This window comes from Nomascus leucogenys, chromosome 25, assembly GCF_006542625.1.
Source record: "Nomascus leucogenys isolate Asia chromosome 25, Asia_NLE_v1, whole genome shotgun sequence".
Lineage (NCBI taxonomy): Eukaryota > Metazoa > Chordata > Mammalia > Primates > Hylobatidae > Nomascus > Nomascus leucogenys.
The window spans coordinates 7,529,974-7,548,309 of NC_044405.1; the positions used below are offsets into that span (position 1 = coordinate 7,529,974).

General features: G+C 31.7%; 1 protein-coding gene across 4 annotated transcripts in view; it reads left to right on the top strand.

The window, feature by feature from the left end:
* The window catches only part of NCAM2 (neural cell adhesion molecule 2), a 562,762-nt gene that overhangs the window by 513,421 nt on the left and 31,005 nt on the right, over window positions 1-18,336 (top strand). For all 4 annotated transcript variants that reach the window (XM_030806254.1, XM_030806256.1, XM_030806258.1 and 1 more), the window contains one exon: window positions 14,586-14,790. In XM_030806254.1, the coding sequence (XP_030662114.1) occupies window positions 14,586-14,790 (205 nt within the window). The remainder of the gene's footprint in view (window positions 1-14,585; window positions 14,791-18,336) is intronic.

Sequence of the window (18,336 nt, forward strand, 5' to 3'; positions counted from 1 at the left end):
CAAAAGATATTTTATATGTTCTTTTATGCCATGTTTGGTGAGCTTTGTGCCAAAATGATCTCAGTTCCAAAATATATAATAATTTGAAATGTCAGTGTAGATAAGATAATAGATATTTTGTTGTGCAAAGACTTTAGATATTTTGTGATTTGTCATGGTTTACAGTTGTACCAGATTTATTAAAAGGATATTTTAAAATATTTATTTCTAAAATTTTTAGTACTTTGTGATATTTATCACAAAAGAGCTGTTATGTATGAATTTGTTTTTAGCCAATATTTTTTCAAAATAAGCACAGCTCAGTTTCTTTTTCTTATGTTAAAATCAGTTACTTTAAAGGATAACAAGAATTTGAAAAGTTCTCATCAACATTTCTATACAAGCATAAAAAACTTATATTTTAGTGGTTCACTTTTTACACAAGATTGTTCTAAAAGGATAGCTAAAACTATAAGAGGGATTGTGTAGATATTTTAAAAAGCAGGGTGGCCATGGTGGGCTACTTAAAATTCCATTCCAAATAAATATATATAGAATAGTCATACATAACTATAAACGTATATATTACATAATTTCATAGTATTTTTATCTTATTTAGCTTCTATTTTTAAAATATACCAATAGACCTTAATTATGTAATGTTAATTCAATAACTAATCACATATAAGGGGCTGAGTCTATTTAATTCCTCACTTCTTCAATCCAAACATTATCCAAGGAGTTCTCATTCTTATATGGTGTGTGGAAATGGGCGTGGAATAGGAGAGAAGGAGAGAAGGAAGACCGGACATGTGATAGCCATTACTATAGCGCAGGCCTCCTCTAGCTCTTTCCAAACCACTGTGACAGACTCTGCTTCCCTCCAATGACTCCTTACCATCTTTTGGAAAATGATCACAACTTCTAGTTTGTTTTTGGTGCTGTTTGTCAATTTTGATTTGGTTGATCTATTTATTTGTTACTGAATTCACTTGCAAGCTCCATCCTCTTTAACAGCATCCTTCACCACTAAAATCCCAATGCCCACCAATCACCTCTAATATCCATGTATGTTTTCTAGTGTCAGAATCACACACAGTTGCATACATCTTTTTTTATTCAAGCCATGTTCAGATTAAAATGGACTCCTTACATCAAATGGGAAGCTGATTCTTTTTCTCGAAAACCATCTCAAACATTATTTTCTTTATTATGTTTCCTTGACCGTTGGCCACTAATTTATATGCTTCTCCCTCCTATTTGCTAACTTCACATTATTTTTTTTGCCAAGAGGTAAACAGTAAATTACATTGCATATTAATTTCTAAATGATATATCTTACTCTTCCCAATACATTACCCAGTGTATATGTGTGTGTATATATATATGAAATATATATATAATATATAAGATATATATATATATGAAAACATGCCCTTTAACAAAGTACAGCACAACAATGAACATATGAGTGCACGTGTCTTTTTGGTGAACTGATTTATATCTTTCAGGTAGATAACTGGTAATTGGATTACTGAGTCAAATAGTAGTTCCGTTTTAAGTTATTTGAGACATCTCCAGACTGCTTTCCTCAGTGGCTGGACTAAGTTGCATTCCCATCAACAATGTATAAGCATTTTCTTTTCTCTACGGCCTCACCAGCATCTGTTGTTTTTTGACTTTTTAAAATGATTATTCTCATTGGTGCAAGATACTATTTCATTGTGGTTTTGATTTACATTTTTGATGATTAACGATGCTGAGCATTTTTTCTTATGTTTAGTAGCCACTTGTATATCTTCTTTTTGAGAAGCGTCTGTCCATGTCCTTTGCGTATTCTTTAATGAAATTATTCATTTATTGCTGGTTGATTTAAGTTCCCCATAGATCCTGGATAATAGACCTTTGTAGGATGCTTTGTTCATGAATATCTTCACCCGTTCTGTAGATTTTCTATTTGCCCTTTTGATCATTTATTTTGCTACACAGAAGCTCTTTAGTTTAATTAGGTCCCACTTGTCTATTTTTGGTTTTGTTGCAATTTCATTTGGAGATTTAGCCAAAAATCCCTTGCCAAGGCCAATGTCAAGAAGAATATTTCTTAGGTTGTCCTCCAGGATTTTTATAGTCTGAGGCCTTATATTTAAGTTTTTAATCCATTCTGAGTTAGGTTTTGTATATGGTGAAAGGTAGGGATCCAGATAAAATCTTCTGCATTGGGCTAGTCAGTTATCCCAGCATCATATATTGAATAGAGAGTTATTTCCCTCTCACCTTGTTGTAGGTGAGGTGGTTTTAGGTGTGTGGCATTACTTTGAGTTTTCTATTCTGTCTAAGAGCAGTCAATCCAGGTGCCTATCAGCGGTAGATTGTATAAAGAAAATGTGGCACATCTGCACCGTCTAATTCTACACAGCCATAAAAATAATGAAATCATGTCCTTTGCAGCAACATAGATAGAGCGGGAGGCCATAATCCTAAGCCAATTAACTCAGCAACAGAAAACAAAATATCACATGTTCTCGCTTACAACTGGGAACTAAGCATTGAGCACACATGGATATAAATATGGGGACAACAGACACTGTGGACTACTAGAGGATGGGATGTGGGTTAAACAACTACCAATCAATCAGGCTGTATGCTCACTATCAGGGTGATATGACTTCCAAACCTCAGCATCATGCATTTTCGCATGTAAGAAATCTGCACATATGCCCCCTGCATCAAAAATAAAAGTTGAAATTCTAAAAGGTATACAGTTTTACAATTATAAATGCCATTCCTATAATGTACTTGTTTACAGTTCCCTCATTTTTAACCAAATATTCTCAATTAGCTACTTTTTCTTGCCCTGAATCAGATATTAAGAAAAAACAAATAAAAGGATATGGTTATCGGTGCTACCTTTCTACTGTTCCGAATCCCTGATAAACTTCCTACGATTTTGAAGTGATTTGAAGGAAAATTTTGGATTGCCACTGAGTTTATTTTCAAAACAATTATTTATACGTTTAACAGAACATTTTGACAAAACATTTAAAATCATTAGAGAATGGAGACTCAGTACTGAAGAATAAGTGTTGGAAAATACATACATCTACACCCTAAAGAATAAGCATTCTGTGAAAAGAAATGTTGGTAGTAAGTAATAAAATGTCTACATCAAGACTGTTCAGCAAAGTGCATATAAAATGGTACATTAAAACGACCTTATTGAAAGTTACCAAAAATAGCCTGAGGATGTAAAACATATATAAATAAACATTAGCGTTATTTATTTAAGTAATGTTGAAAATTGTTGATGAATTTTACTCAGAATTTTTAAAATCTAAAGTTTTCAAATTCCCCAAATAATATGTGGATGCTGCAAATAGTATTGTAAGGGACCAGAAAAGCTGGAAATTATGTAAAATGATTTTACACAATCTACATCAGTGTATTAATCTCCAACATAAACTTTTATAATTTATTTATAGATATATAAAGAGTACCAATGAACTCATTATATACCTATGTGAAAATAGAGCAAATAACTTGTGTGTGATTCTAAAAACTATAAATCCCTCCAACTGGCCACACAAAATCCATAAGCTGGTGTAATTTCATAAAATTAAGTGCTGTATTCCTGATTATAATTCCATTTTTATTTTTAATGTTTTTAAGCATTATTTTTAATATTCCAAGACTCATTTCATAGAATTTGTCTCTTAAAAAGACACTCTTTGCAGTTTTCTCTTCATGGATAACAATGCTCTTTTCACAGCCATCACAGACATTACTAGCATTACATACTTTTTCCTTTCAAATCATTCATTGAAAATTACAGGAGATTACATGTTGTACCCATACAGCTCTCATTCAATTATTTCTGTAAGCAGTTTTATATCTGATGACTGTGAACTTGAGTGAACTTAAAAAAGTTGCTAATAAGTGCATTTTGTCAGGGAGCTGAAAGATGTAATGCCTTTTTATAATCTCATAAATACTCTGAGCTGTCCAGAGGGAGCCGAGACGTACCAGAGTAAAAGATTAGAACACAAAAGAAGTACAGTTTTTATTTTGGGGAGGTGATTTTGATTCACTTTGTAACAATCTTTTAAAAAGTTATAATATTATGTTTTATCATAATGATGAATTGATCTAAAATATTGGACAAAATAATAATACAATAAATATGTTAATGATCACAAAATGGTAATAATGTACTAGGCGGCAAAGTGAATTATAGAAGAAGAGAATGCCTCCCCAAAACCCAGTATCTCCTTGTCTCAAAGCTGAGCAAAAGCCAAAGCTATATATGAGTGACAGTAAGAGCGTTAGTAAGTTATATGGACTTCCTCCAGCTTCACATCAGTTTTAAAAAGATGAAGAAAAATTTTAAAGTGGCAGTTAGGAATACAGCAATGACCAAAACCAAAATTTACTAGATAAGAAGTGAACAAATAAAAAAGGAATAATATTAAAATTTTAAAAAACTTGTTGATTCTGGCCACAGTAAAATGCGTAGCTAAAAGTAGAAGAATGGAAATGATCTGAAGCCTTAAGCCTTAATGAAGCTAACATATTAAACAAATAACAATAATGTCTTGTTTGTTTGTTTGAGACAGAGTCTCGCTCCAGGCTGGAGTGCAGTGGCGTGATCTTGGCTCACTGCAACCTCCACCTCCCAGCGATTCTCCTGCGTCAGCCTCCCAAGTAGCTGGGACTACAGGCGCGTGCCACCACGCCCAGTTAATTTTTTGTACTTGTAGTAGAGAGAGCGTTTCACCGTGTTAGCCAGGATGGTCTCGACCTCCTGACCTCATGATTCGCCCTCCTCAGCCTCCCAAAGTGCTGGGATTACAGGTGTCAGCTACCATGCCTGGCCAGTAACAATAAATTTTAAAACAAAATGTTTGTACTTGCTAAAATCTAGGAAGGTTTTGGATAAAAGTGGAGAAGTTCTAGTTTAAAAAATAAATACTATAAGCAAATAACAAGTAACAAGAAGCTACTCTAAACTGAATGTTTTTAAAAGGGGAATAGGCTTAACAAATGAAATAATAACATATGTGTATAATGACTTGAAATTCCAAAAGTACTTTCTTGCTTGAGCCCAAAAGAGCATTTTCATTAAGATAACTAGGTATGTGTAACAGCATTTTACCAATAATGAAACTGAGAATGAAAAAACAATATTATTTAGATATTTCCAATTGTATTATATGGGCCACAAAATGGGTGAAAAATATAATTCACTCTGAAGATTTAAAATGTTAGAATTTTCAAGTGCATTTATATTAACTCATCTTTTTATATTTCTGTTTTATAATGTGCATTACATATTTCAATATATATTATAAAATACTACCTGTTTATAATTTAAAATAAAAACACCCATCTTGGAAGTGTATACTCAACTCTTCTCTAGATATATACAGGAAACAATTTTAAAAGTTTTCTAGAAGGAAGGAAGAATATAAAATTCAATCATGGTTGCTGTTGAGTGTGCTGTTTATTTTTTTCAATTTTGAATGAATGTCAAATGATATTTTTAATCATCCTTGCTAATGAAATTTGTCATGATTTTTCTCTTTTTTCTCTAATTGATACAGTTAAAGATTAAAATAGTATTGACTAGACATTGGAAACCTCAAAAGTTCAAACACTTCTTTCAAATAGGGAGTTTTGATGTGAATTAAAATTGAATAAATCTATCCATTTAAGGATGCATTCTAGGTAGCAAAAATGCAAGAGGGCCCCCTGGACTGACGCAGAAGAGAAACCTGTTCAGAGAAATGGAAATAGTGTTACATTGTGCTGAGATTGCTAGTATCAGTAGTTCCATATAAAATTCAGTGAATTTTATAATTTGCATAAATCAAAATTTTCATTTTCCTTTTTTTCTACCTGTAATTACAACACATGCAAATGTGATCTGAAAGTCATGTTCTTTCAAATATATAAAGATAAATATTTTGGAATTTTTTTTCTTGACACCCACAAATATCTAAAGATAACATTTATACATATATTTCTAATTATCTATGTATTTTAACTGAGAGAAGTCTATCAAAGTCCAAACATGAATCTTAACTCATTTAAACTATTTGGTCAGTAAGTTTGTGATTAACATGTGTGGTCTTCACTGTAGAAAATAGGAAGTTTCGTTAATATAAGACATCTTTCTACACAACTCCATAATGTTGAAGAGTACTATTTTATTTCTTGACAAGTGGCTTCTGTTAAGAAATGTAAAGGATGCTGTTTGGTTTTATACTGGAGGAATATTATGAATACAGTTTATTCTCAATATCCCCACCATTTTTAAAGCCATGAGCATTTAATTTTAAAAAATTATTTTTGAACACTATTTTGCTCACCTAGTCTAGTATCTGCTTTGATTGGTTCTTTCTACATTCTACTACACATTGACTCTTAGAACTACATTTTACTCTTTGTATATTCAAGGGAATTCTATGGAAAATGCGACAAAACAAACATTTAATTCATCAATTTAATATAATATCCAAGTCTATAAGGAATAGGTAATCTTAGTAGACTGCTTGCCTAACATAACACAACAAGAAGCGTTGTATAAACCTCAGAAATGTTAATTGGTTTTTAAATTAGTGCAATGCATTTTTCTTTAAAACTATGTATTATCTCAGAATGTCTTCCATAATGCAAAATTTTTGCCATAATGTTAACAACATTTCTTACTATTACCAGTATGCCCTTGTTAATATAAATATCTTATCCGTTAGCTCCTTTGTCTTGTCTTTTGTAATCCAATGGATGAATTATATAAAGGAATTTATAATGCTTCCTAAGTAAATATGGACTCGAAGTATAATATTTGTAAAGAGTTTTCCAGTTTCATCCATGTCCCTACAAAGGACATGAACTCATCATTTTTTATGGCTGCATAGTATTCCATGGTGTATATGTGCCACATTTTCTTAATCCAGTATATCGTTGTTGGACATTTGGGTTGGTTCCAACTCTTTGCTATTGTGAATAGTGCCGCAGTAAACATACGTGTGCATGTGTCTTTACAGCAGCATGATTTATAGTCCTTTGGATATATATCCAGTAATGGGATGGCTGGCTCAAATGGTATTTCTAGTTCTATATCCCCAAGGAATCGCCACACTGACTTCCACAATGGTTGAACTAGTTTACAGTCCCACCAACAGTGTAAAAGTGTTCCTACGAGTTAATGGGTGCAGCAAAACAACATGGCACGTGGATACATATGTAACAAACCTGCACATTGTGCACATGTACCCTAAAACCTAAAGTATAATAAAAAAGAGTTATGTTAATTTTATTAATTCTATTTTAGTGCATTTTAGGCAACCCTTCTGGTTCTGCACTATTTTATTAGGCAGTCAATCAATGTTTGTGAAGCATACATGGATTAATGTTCCTTCTTTTTTTTGCTATGTAGCTGAAGAAGTCTTTAGATTATCCAGATGTTTGACTTCTTAAGTAGCTGTCAATTCTGACCTAGATGGAGCCCTGCTGCAGAAAGATGCCTGCTCCACCTTTCTCCACACCAGAAATTCAATCAAAACAAGACTAATTGTGTTCTTGTAATTTTTGAGAAATTGCCCTTTAAGTTTCAGTATACTAAATTCAAATATTAAAAATTACAATTGTGGTAGCTTTACTTCAGTAATTTACAAAGCCATTCAAATCCAAATCAGCAATATTTTAAGAAGTATCCCTATGAAGTCCAACACTGATAATACATTTCCTAGAAACTGGTAAATGAGAGTAATTAGATACCTTCCAAATTTTTAAAAAAACTATATCCCCTGGAGGAAACATTTCTACTGCCTAAAGTATTTTGCGAGAAAAATTTTGCCTAGTTATTTTGCTTGACTATATTAAGTAAATTTAATGTTTTCAACATTTTGACACTTTATATTAAGTATTTCTAAAACCATTTTGAATAGAAGTTAGTGAAACTTTGGACTATACTCATGCCTCTCAAAGAAGATACTTTTGGGGTATGTTTTACAATGGATAATTTCTAAAAATATTTTTTGAAACTCTAAAGAACAGTTATTAATTCTCTCAATTTTCTATCCATGTATCAAATTTATTTAATTGTAGGATTAACTCAGCACTATTTAAATGATTCAAATTTGAGGTAATTTTGAAGAGTATGTTTTAAAATATTCTGAACTTAATTTAACTTCATAAGATTCCACAAAAGTATTGTTGAATTCATGTCTATTGACCTTAATCTACAAAGCAAACTAAAACATCCCCCGTGATTAGATATCACCAGATAGAATTTCAAGTTGCAGGGGATTTTTTAATCTTCTTTAGTTTTTCCTCATATACATGTATGTATTTGCTATAGACTTATGCCAAAATTTTCCATATATCATTTGATGTTAGTGAGTATATTATACTAGGAAGGACAAAGTAAGAACATATAATTCAGAGTCATGTGGACTTATCACCAATGTGGAAAGATATCATACGTAGTAATATCATCAACACCAATCAGAGTTATTTAATGTCTTCTCTTTTCTTTTCATATGCTTAACCTACTTGCCTACTGCATGCAACAATATCTCTTACGAAAATAGCTACCAGTATTCTGGAAACAGCAACCAATCACCATCTTAGGACTCTGAATTTTTTCTCCATGTCTTTATTGCAGCTTTCCATGTCCTGAAATTAATTTTCAATCTACCTGGAGAAGATGATACATGAAAAAACATAGAAAAAAGTTAAATAAAACACTGAACTATATAAGGAGCCAAAAAGCATGGCTAGTTTTATGAATCTAATGGTGCAGTGGTTTTTGAAAAGCTAGTATTATCAAATATAATACATTTCATGGACAAATATTTTAATATTTCCGTTGGGATTTAATTTATACAACAGAAACATGAAAAGACACATACAATAGTCCCTGCTTTAGCCAGAGATACATTCCAAAACTCTCAGTGGATGCCTGAAACCTTTGATCATTCTTAACCCTACATATACAGATTTTCCTCTGCATACATCCCTATGATAAACTTTAATTTATAAGTTAGGCTCAGTAAGTTAACAACAGTATCTGTTATTAAAATGGAACAATTACAACAATTTGCCAGCATCGCTAATCTTGTGTATAAGGGCCATTATTAAGTAAAATAAGGGTTATTGTACATGAACGCTTTGAGACTGTGACAATAGAGGGCTGAAACAGCTCCTAAGTAACTAAGGGGTAGTGTAGACAACATAGAGACGGTGGATAAAAGGATGATCCGTGTACCTGTCACAAGAGAGGACTAGCAAGATATTTCATTGCACTACTCAGAATGGCCTCAAATTCAAAATTTAGGAATTGTATATTTAAATTTTCCATTTGATATTTTTGGACCACAGTTGACTATAGATAACCAAAACTGCAGAATGCAAAACTGGACAAGGAGGGACTACTGTATATAAGACATTTGAATGAAGCTTGGATTCTCATATTTTAATACTTTGATTTTATGTTTGGCTGAAAACTTGAATGCAAGTTTTCAGATTTAGTAAGTCAATTTCCAAATTTCACAGGATTAGAGAAAATGCAGCTCAGAGGGAAACTGATTCTCACAGTTGCTTTTAATAGTAAAATATAAACCAAATATATTTTTAACTTTTTGTATTCTAAATTGTTTATTCTTATTCAATTATGATATGAAGCCCATTTTTCATAACAGCAATACAAAATGATCATTAAAGAGGAAGCTTAAAGCAGGAATATAAGTTAGATAAATAATTTACATTGATGTATTTCATTTAAATAGTTGTTAAATAGTTGTACCTCCACTAATATTAAAGGTATATGGATATTGACATTTTTCTATAAGAATAATACATATTTTAATGTATTTGATGTATTGCTGTACTGTATTTTATCCATATCTTTTCATTACTTGTTGGTGAATATCCAAGATAAAATGTTGACTCTAACACAAGTATAAAAAGTATACAACCTGGAGTTAATTAGTGATTCACGTGTGCAGTTCTAATTTTAGGGGTTAATATGTGACTTAGGCCAATGACCTCTCTGGATCTCAGTTTTCTTTTATGTAAATTAGAACTGATAATATTGTTTTCCTACCTTATAAAGTTACCATAAAAATTACACCATAAGTCATAAGTGTAAGTATTCTGATGATCTTAAAAAATAAAAAATGGATTTACAATTATTTAAATTATTACTTATGCTCAGGTTTGATTTCCTAAATAATAAAACCATGATTAACTAATAAAAAAGAATGTTCTGGATGTTATTGGGAAAATACATCATTAGTAGTTTCCGGATCTTAATGATGTCATTTCATATGTGCTTATGGTTTTATTTGTGAAACATCCAGAGTACAAATAGTGGACTTTTTATGCCAGAGTAAACTGGTGACAGAAAATAATTTAAATACTTAACTTTTATAGTTGTAACAGCCTAGCCTCATGAGATATGAGGAAGTATAAGCATTTAGATACATCCTCAAGGTGACAATATATATATATAATATGTATATACATATATATAACATAACTTTCAAAAGACAAAACTTATAAACCTATTTTTTAATTTTAATTTTTTTCAGAGAATAGTACATTTGTATATTTGTGGGGTACATGACAACTTTTGATACAGGCATACAATATGTAATAATCATGTCAAGGTAAATGGTGTATCCATCACCTCAAGCATTTATCTTTTGTGTTACAAATAATCCAATTATACTTTTAGTTATTTTTAAATGTATAATTATTATTGATTATAGTCACCCCTTGTGCTATTAAATTCTTGATCTTATTCTGTTTTTAACATAAACCTATTTGAAGTTCACTTCTATCCTCTGCAATGACAAAAAGATACTTAATTTTTCATAAAATAACTTCAAGTAACCTACAATTGTAATAAGCTTATAAAGTTAACTTTCTATATATAGAAAAAAGCACTAGCTGTTAATATTTTAGCAATTCTTCACCATAATAAAATAGGGCTCCTAGGAGGTAGTTACGGTTAAAGAAGAGTAGGATCTTAATCTGATGGGATCAATGGCTTTATAAGAAAAGGAAAAGAGAGCTCTCTCTGAGTCTCTATCCCACAAGTGATCACACAGTGAGAAGGAAGCTGTCTGCAAAGCCAAGAAAAAAGCCCTCTCCAGAATCCAATCATGCTGGTACCTTGACCTCAAACTCTAAACCACCATAACTGTTAGGAAATAAATTTCTTTTGTTTAAGCCAAAAAATGAAGATGTTTTACATATATAATTTTTCTGAAAGCTTTTCTAAAGATAAAAATGAAGCACATCATTATACTAGTTTAATGCTAAAAAGGTCACAGAATGAAATACTTGTCATTTAAAAGCTAACTAGCCAAACCTGAATTATTTTAAAAAAAAATTACTTTAGCCTCAAGAGAATCATCATCACTTAATAAGAGATAGTCTTCCACTTTAGATTACTGCTGAAAAGGTGTGCTTACAGAATAGTTTAATGTTTAACATTAGATAATTTTTAACTGAAATATCATTTTTATAATATTAAATATCAATTTTATAATATTAAAATAATAATTATAAGCAGTACTTGTTAAATTTTTACATTGTACTGGGCAATAAGTGCTGGAGCTTAAGTACATTACGACATTCACACAATCTTCTCAACAAACTTGTGACCTGTTTTTGGTTGCTATTTTTATTATAACTGTCTCCATTTTAATAAAGAGGCACTTCAGTCTGAGTGATATTAGATGGCTTACCCCAAAAGCTAATGATGGTAAGTGATGAAACCAGGCGTTTCTTACTCCTGATGCAGTGTTTTTAAGAACAAAGCAAGAATCTTCATACTTAGGAAAGGTAAATGGGAATGTGTATAATAAATCAGATATATCGTCATTGATCTATAGGATTTATTGCCTAGAACTGTCTGCATGTGAGAACCTAAACGAAGTAGCAGAAGAGTGATCCGTTCAAACCAATAGGATCATCATGTGAATGTGTACATCAGGGCTAAACCACAATTATATATTTTTTTCCAATTTTTTTCCTGAGCTTTAGTTGTTGAGTAATGTGCAACATATCTAAAACGAATACATTTGAAATTGAAGAAAATATTGTATTTTCATATAATCAAATATGTTTCATAGGTAAGTTGACTTCACTGTATTGTAATGATAGATTCAGAAGTGAGTCATTTATATTTGGAAATGGATAATGGAAGAAAATATATACCATGATTTTTTTTAACTGCGAACGGAAATCCTAGCTTGCTTGATATATTATTTTTGTAGCATAGGGCAATAATTCTTTTTTAAATCATGCATAGAGATATACCTTTGAAAAACTGATAACTAATCTTTGGAATCTCATTCTACACTTGTTTATTGAGATTTTGCAAATTAAAAAAATATTAAATCCCCATGGCTGAAAAAATACGATTCTTTCTCTAGTTATTCCTCAAGTGGTTTCATGTGCAAAGATAATAGTACTGTCGAAACCAGAAAATTTCCCGGATACTAGCTAAGCAATTTTACTAAACTATCACCATCTAAGTAGCATGTTAAAATTTGGTATAGGAAGGTATTGAAATTGACATGAATACATTACATTTTTCACACTACCTTGTGTTTATTACTAGTTTTTCTTCATGAAAAACAAAATAGTTTCAATAAAAATTATACTTGCTTGGACATGAGCATTCTAAATTTGTTAATTCAGTGACTAAGTAATTCTCATTTGCCATATCCTGATGACATTGTAGAAGTATATTGGCAAATGGTGAACCACAAAGTTGCTGGGATGAACTGCCAGGCAAAATCACAAATTGAATGATTTTTTTTTCAAAACTAGGCTGTTTGCTTTTAGAATTATAAGAAATAAAAATAACTTAAACCTATTTTTTGAAAAAAAATAAAATAATGTAGACATGACACTCAGTCATCCTACAGAACTAGTATTCAGACAAGTCTGACATACTCAAAGTCGACCTGCTAGTACTTGCTTTTGTATGTTAGCAGTTGTTCTGATTCCTTTGGATCACTATTTCTTCAAGTCATTATTACAATATTAAACCTACGTTTAAAAATATCACATAGGAAAACTTTTTATACATATATAAAACATATACAGGTTTTATATACATATTTTTTCAGGAGTGGTTTTCTCACAATTCAAATTTACATCTATACCTGTATCTGCCACTTTTGTTTCACATCAGTTACATATTTGAACATGCAGTTATTATGCTGAGTAACAAATGCATTTTGTCATTAAAAAGACTAAACCGGGCCAGGCACGGTGACTCACGCCTGTAATCCCAGCACTTTGGGAGGCCAAGGCGGGCAGATCACGAGGTCAGGAGATCGAGACCATCCTGGCTAACACAGTGAAGCCCCGTTTCTACTAAAAATACAAAAAAATTACCCAGATGCAGTGGCGCCTGTAGTCTCAGCTACTCAGGAGGCTGAGGCATGAGAATTGCTTGAACTCGGGAGGTGGAGCTTGCAGTGAGCCGAGATGGCACCACTGCACTCCAGCCTGGCGACAGAGCAAGACTCCATCTCAAAAAAAAAGACTAAACTGTTATGCAAGCTAATTCTTAACATATGTGTTAAGAATCATTCTGAATGCCTATCAAATTATATTTCTTCCTTATTCTTCTAGCTAATACATTATCACCTGTTTATTTCTTTTCATTGTCATTATTTTCTAATCCATATTGTTATAGCTGTGGAGTCTACCCTCAGATTCTACTACAAACACATAACACGTGATTCATCTTCATTACTACTTGCTCCACTTGCCATTTCAATTTTATCCATCAGAATACTTCATCTTCTTCCCATTCACCTCTTTCATGGTTACTTTCTTCATGTCTTTCGGGATTTCCTGCAACCATATTCCAAAGAAAAGTGGTTTCCATCTTCTCCTACCTTGTCATGATAGAAACTAACAAAAGGTCACAAATACCATAGCTATAAAATGTTGCCTTTAATCTAATATATTCGTTAAAATATTAACTGGAGAAATACAGGTGATCCATTTCTTGCAAAATGATGATTCCTAAAATATTCATAAAAAGGTATATTTAAATACATTCTCTGTTAAAGCAAAGTGCTCAGAACCATCCATTTGCAAGTTTAAGTTTTAAAACTAACATAATCTCATATAGAAGATCTATTTAACACTTTTCACAGAAGTTTTGACTATAATTTTCTTTTAACATTGTGATGATCTATTAATGGGTGTCATTTTCTGATAAAGTACATTTAGGGATATGATAATATTCATTATCTTCCCCACAGGGATTCAAGAGGTATATTTAAAGGAAGAGGTACTTAGACACTTTTTCTTGGTTAATAAAAAAAAAACAGAAGTTTGAAAAAGATAGTCATATAGTTAACATAACAATTGCTTAAAATATTGTTCGAAACCAGGGAATAGGTGTCAACAATCATGAAATTGAATTCTGCCAGTTACTATGACTTTGTCTCTTAAATTGAATTTTTGGATAAAATTTATTTTTAAAATAATCATCTAATATTTTCTAATTTAGAGGTTTAATACATTTTTTCCTTTTTTTTTTTTTTTTTTTTTTTTTACTTTTTAAGACACGCTGTTTAATGGTCTCGGGCTTGGAGCAGTCATTGGCCTGGGAGTTGCTGCACTGCTGCTAATTCTTGTGGTAACAGACGTCAGCTGCTTCTTTATTCGGCAATGTGGGTTGCTGATGTGCATCACTAGGAGAATGTGTGGAAAGAAAAGTGGCTCCAGTGGCAAAAGTAAAGAACTCGAAGAAGGAAAAGCTGCATACCTGTGAGTATCAGGCATCTACATCATGTCATATTAAACAAGTGCCACAGTCAAGCTCGAGTGCTTTACTTGAGGGCTTTGTTTTTTCGAAATAGGGTAAGGAGTTTGATTATGCAACATTGGACACTGCACTGCCTGCTCTCTGACCTTAAAACTATGTATCCTTAAATATAACCTAGAACAAAGTGACTTTGACAACAGTTTATTCAAAATTAAACCTCAGAATGGGATCTTCACTGAAAAGAATCACTACCATGATTTATAGATGATAAACATATAGATGGGTGGATAGTTGTGCAAATGTACTCCATTTTGATTTATTCCACCGGTTTTGTTTATATTAAATAAATGAAAGGCTTCAACAATAATCTGAGCTAAAAACTCAGTTGAATTGAGTTAAAAACAACAAAATTGTGGCAACTTCTACAAACGTAAGGCGTGACTACAACAGGCTTCATGATTTTTTGTATAGAAAATGTTATATGTGCTATAAAATATAATATTACAGATTCTGAATATACTATTCTAAAATTTGATCAACAGTTGATTACTTGTTAGAATTTGGAGCTCTCTGTGTAGTTCTATTTAGTTAAGCAGAATATAATTTTCAAGAAAATATGTAGATCGACTTTTTAGAAAATTATTTTGTCTTGTAAAAGGGAAATTACGATGTTTTAATATTTCCATTTCGTTTTATTGTGTTTATGTTTACATAGATATAGATCTAATTTCAAAAGTAGAATATGATCAATGCAAAAAATTCAGCAAGCACAGGAAATCATATACAAACATATGCACACACGTTTGTGTGTTATATGTGGGTTTATATACATATACATGTGTGCATTAAATGCAGCAATCAAAAAGTAAACAGTCTTAAGAGTTCAGGACATTCCCTTTATTATTATTTTTAACCTTTAGTCCTTTCTACTGCATACTTTTTCTGACACATACAAAAGCGTTGAAAGACTTTAAAGCAAACAACCAGTTGGGTTCCACAATTAACCTTTTGTGCTATTTTGTCGTATATTTATTCATACTTTAATCCCTTATATTTTCTTGAATTTCAAAAAATCATCACACAACCCCCAAGTAATTCAACTTGCATATCATTACATACAGTCTAAAATATGTTTACATTTATGTAAGTAAAGCCACAGAATAAAATGCACCAAATGTTTCAGTTGAAGAGTTTTGACAAATGTTTTTATATGTGTAACGCAAAGCCATATCACAATTCAGAACCTTACCGCCACATTCTGGAAGTTCTCTCATTTCCTTATCCAGTCCACCCACATTAACCTCCCTCACCCAGGCCATTGCTATTCCTGATTTTTCACCACAGATAGTTTTTGCTTATTTTGGAACTTCATATAAATGGATTCCTGCAGTGTCTACCCTTCTGTATCTGACATCTTCAAACATATTGTGTTAGGACCATTCATGTTTTGTATTTCAAGGACTGATTCTTCTTTATTGTTGAATAATTTATATTCTTTTTCTATGCATATATTGAAGCATGGAAGGTCTCAGACTGTTTTATAGACTCATTTGTCTTGGCTTTATCATATAATTTTGTTAAATTGTATCATTTACACCTTAAATTTTAAGGATAATTCTTTTATTTGAAGTTTTTACTTTAAATTTTTTGCTTTTAAAATATATACCAAAATATATATCATTGTTTTACATATTTCTATATTTTTGCTAATTGTTTTAACATTTTTACTCTCATGGAAGTAGAATATTCTAAAAGGCTTAGCTATTATCAGTGTACAGTTTAATATATATTGACAAGCTGAGCATGCCCATTTTTAATGCTCAAATCAAGAAAAAGAACTTTATTATTTACATCTCCTTTCCTGTCCCTATTCAATCTCGTGCTAAGCAATATCCTGACTTCATAGCACCATAGATTAGTTTTTCCTGTTTTGTACTTTACATAAATGAGTTTATACTTGTTGCATATGGGATATTTTGATACAGGCATACAATATGTAATGATCAAATCAGAATAATTGTGGTATCTATCACTTCAAACCTGTATCAATTCTTTGTGCTAGGAACACATTCCAATTCCACTCCTTTAGTTATTTGTAAATATCTGATACATTATTTTTGGCTATTGTCAATCTATTGTGACACTGAATACTGAATCCTGTTCATTCTGTCTAACTGTATTTTTATACGCATTTACTGTTCCTACTTAATTCCCCATCCCCCCTTCCTTGTTACCTTTGCTAGCCTCTGGTAACAATTATTCTTTTCTCTTTCTCCATGAGTTTAAGTTGTTGCTGTTGTAGCTCCCACATATGAATGAAAACACACAATATTTTTTCTGCAACTGACTTATTTCACTTAACGTAACTTTCTCCAGTTCCATCAATATTTACACAAATGATTTTCCATTGTGTATGTACCAAATTTTCATCCATTCATCCATTGATGGACACTTAGGTCAATTCCATATCTTAGCTGTTCTGAATATTGTTGCAATAAACATGGGAGTGCAAATATCTCTTGATTTTTTTTGATTTTTGATATATACCAAGCAGAGGAATCATGGATCATATGTTAGTTTCTATTTTTAGTTTTTTGAGGAACCTTCATGCTGTCCTCCATAGTGACTGTATTAATTTACATTCCCACTAATCCACGAGTGTATAATGGTTTTCATTTCTTCACATCTTCATCTGGATTCATCATTGCCTGTCTTTTGGATACAAGCCATTTTAACTGGGATGAGATGATATCTTATTATAGTTTTGATTTGCATTTCTCTGATGATGCTGAGCATTTTTTCTATACTTGCTGTCTACTTGTATGTTGTCTTTTGAGAGAAATGTCTATTCAGATCACTTGCTCATTTTTAATTGGATTATTTGTTTTGTTTTGTTTCCCATTGACTTGAGTTGCTTGTATATACTGCTTATTAATTCCTTGTCAGATGGGTACTTTATAAACATGTTCTCCTATTCTGTGGGTTGTCGTTTCACTTTGTTAATTGTTTCCTTTAGTGTTCAGAAGTTTTTCAGCTTGGTGTGATCCCATTTGTCCATGTTTGCTTTGTTTATGCTTGAGGGTTATTACTCAAGAAATTTATGCCCAGATCAATGAACTGAGGTGTTTTCCCCCATGTTTACTCTAGTACTTTCATAGATTTCGTCTTCGGTTTAAGTCATTATTCTGTTTTGATTTGTTCTTTGTATATGGCAAGAGATAGGGGTCTACATTCCTTCTATGTATGGATGTCCAGATTTCCCAGTACCATTTATTGATGAGACTTCCCTATCTTCAATGTATGTTCTTGGCTGCTGTGTTAAAAATAACTACTGTAAATGCATGGGTTTATGTCTGGGTTCTCTATTCCATTTCACTTGGTCTGTGTGTCTGCTTTTATGCCAGCAACATGCTTTTTTGTTTATTATACCTTTGTAGTATAATTTGAAGTTAGGTAATGTCATTCCTTCACTTTTGTTCTTTTGAGTCAGGATGGTTTTGGCTCTTCTGGGTCTTTTGTGTTTCCATATACATTTTATGATTTTTTTT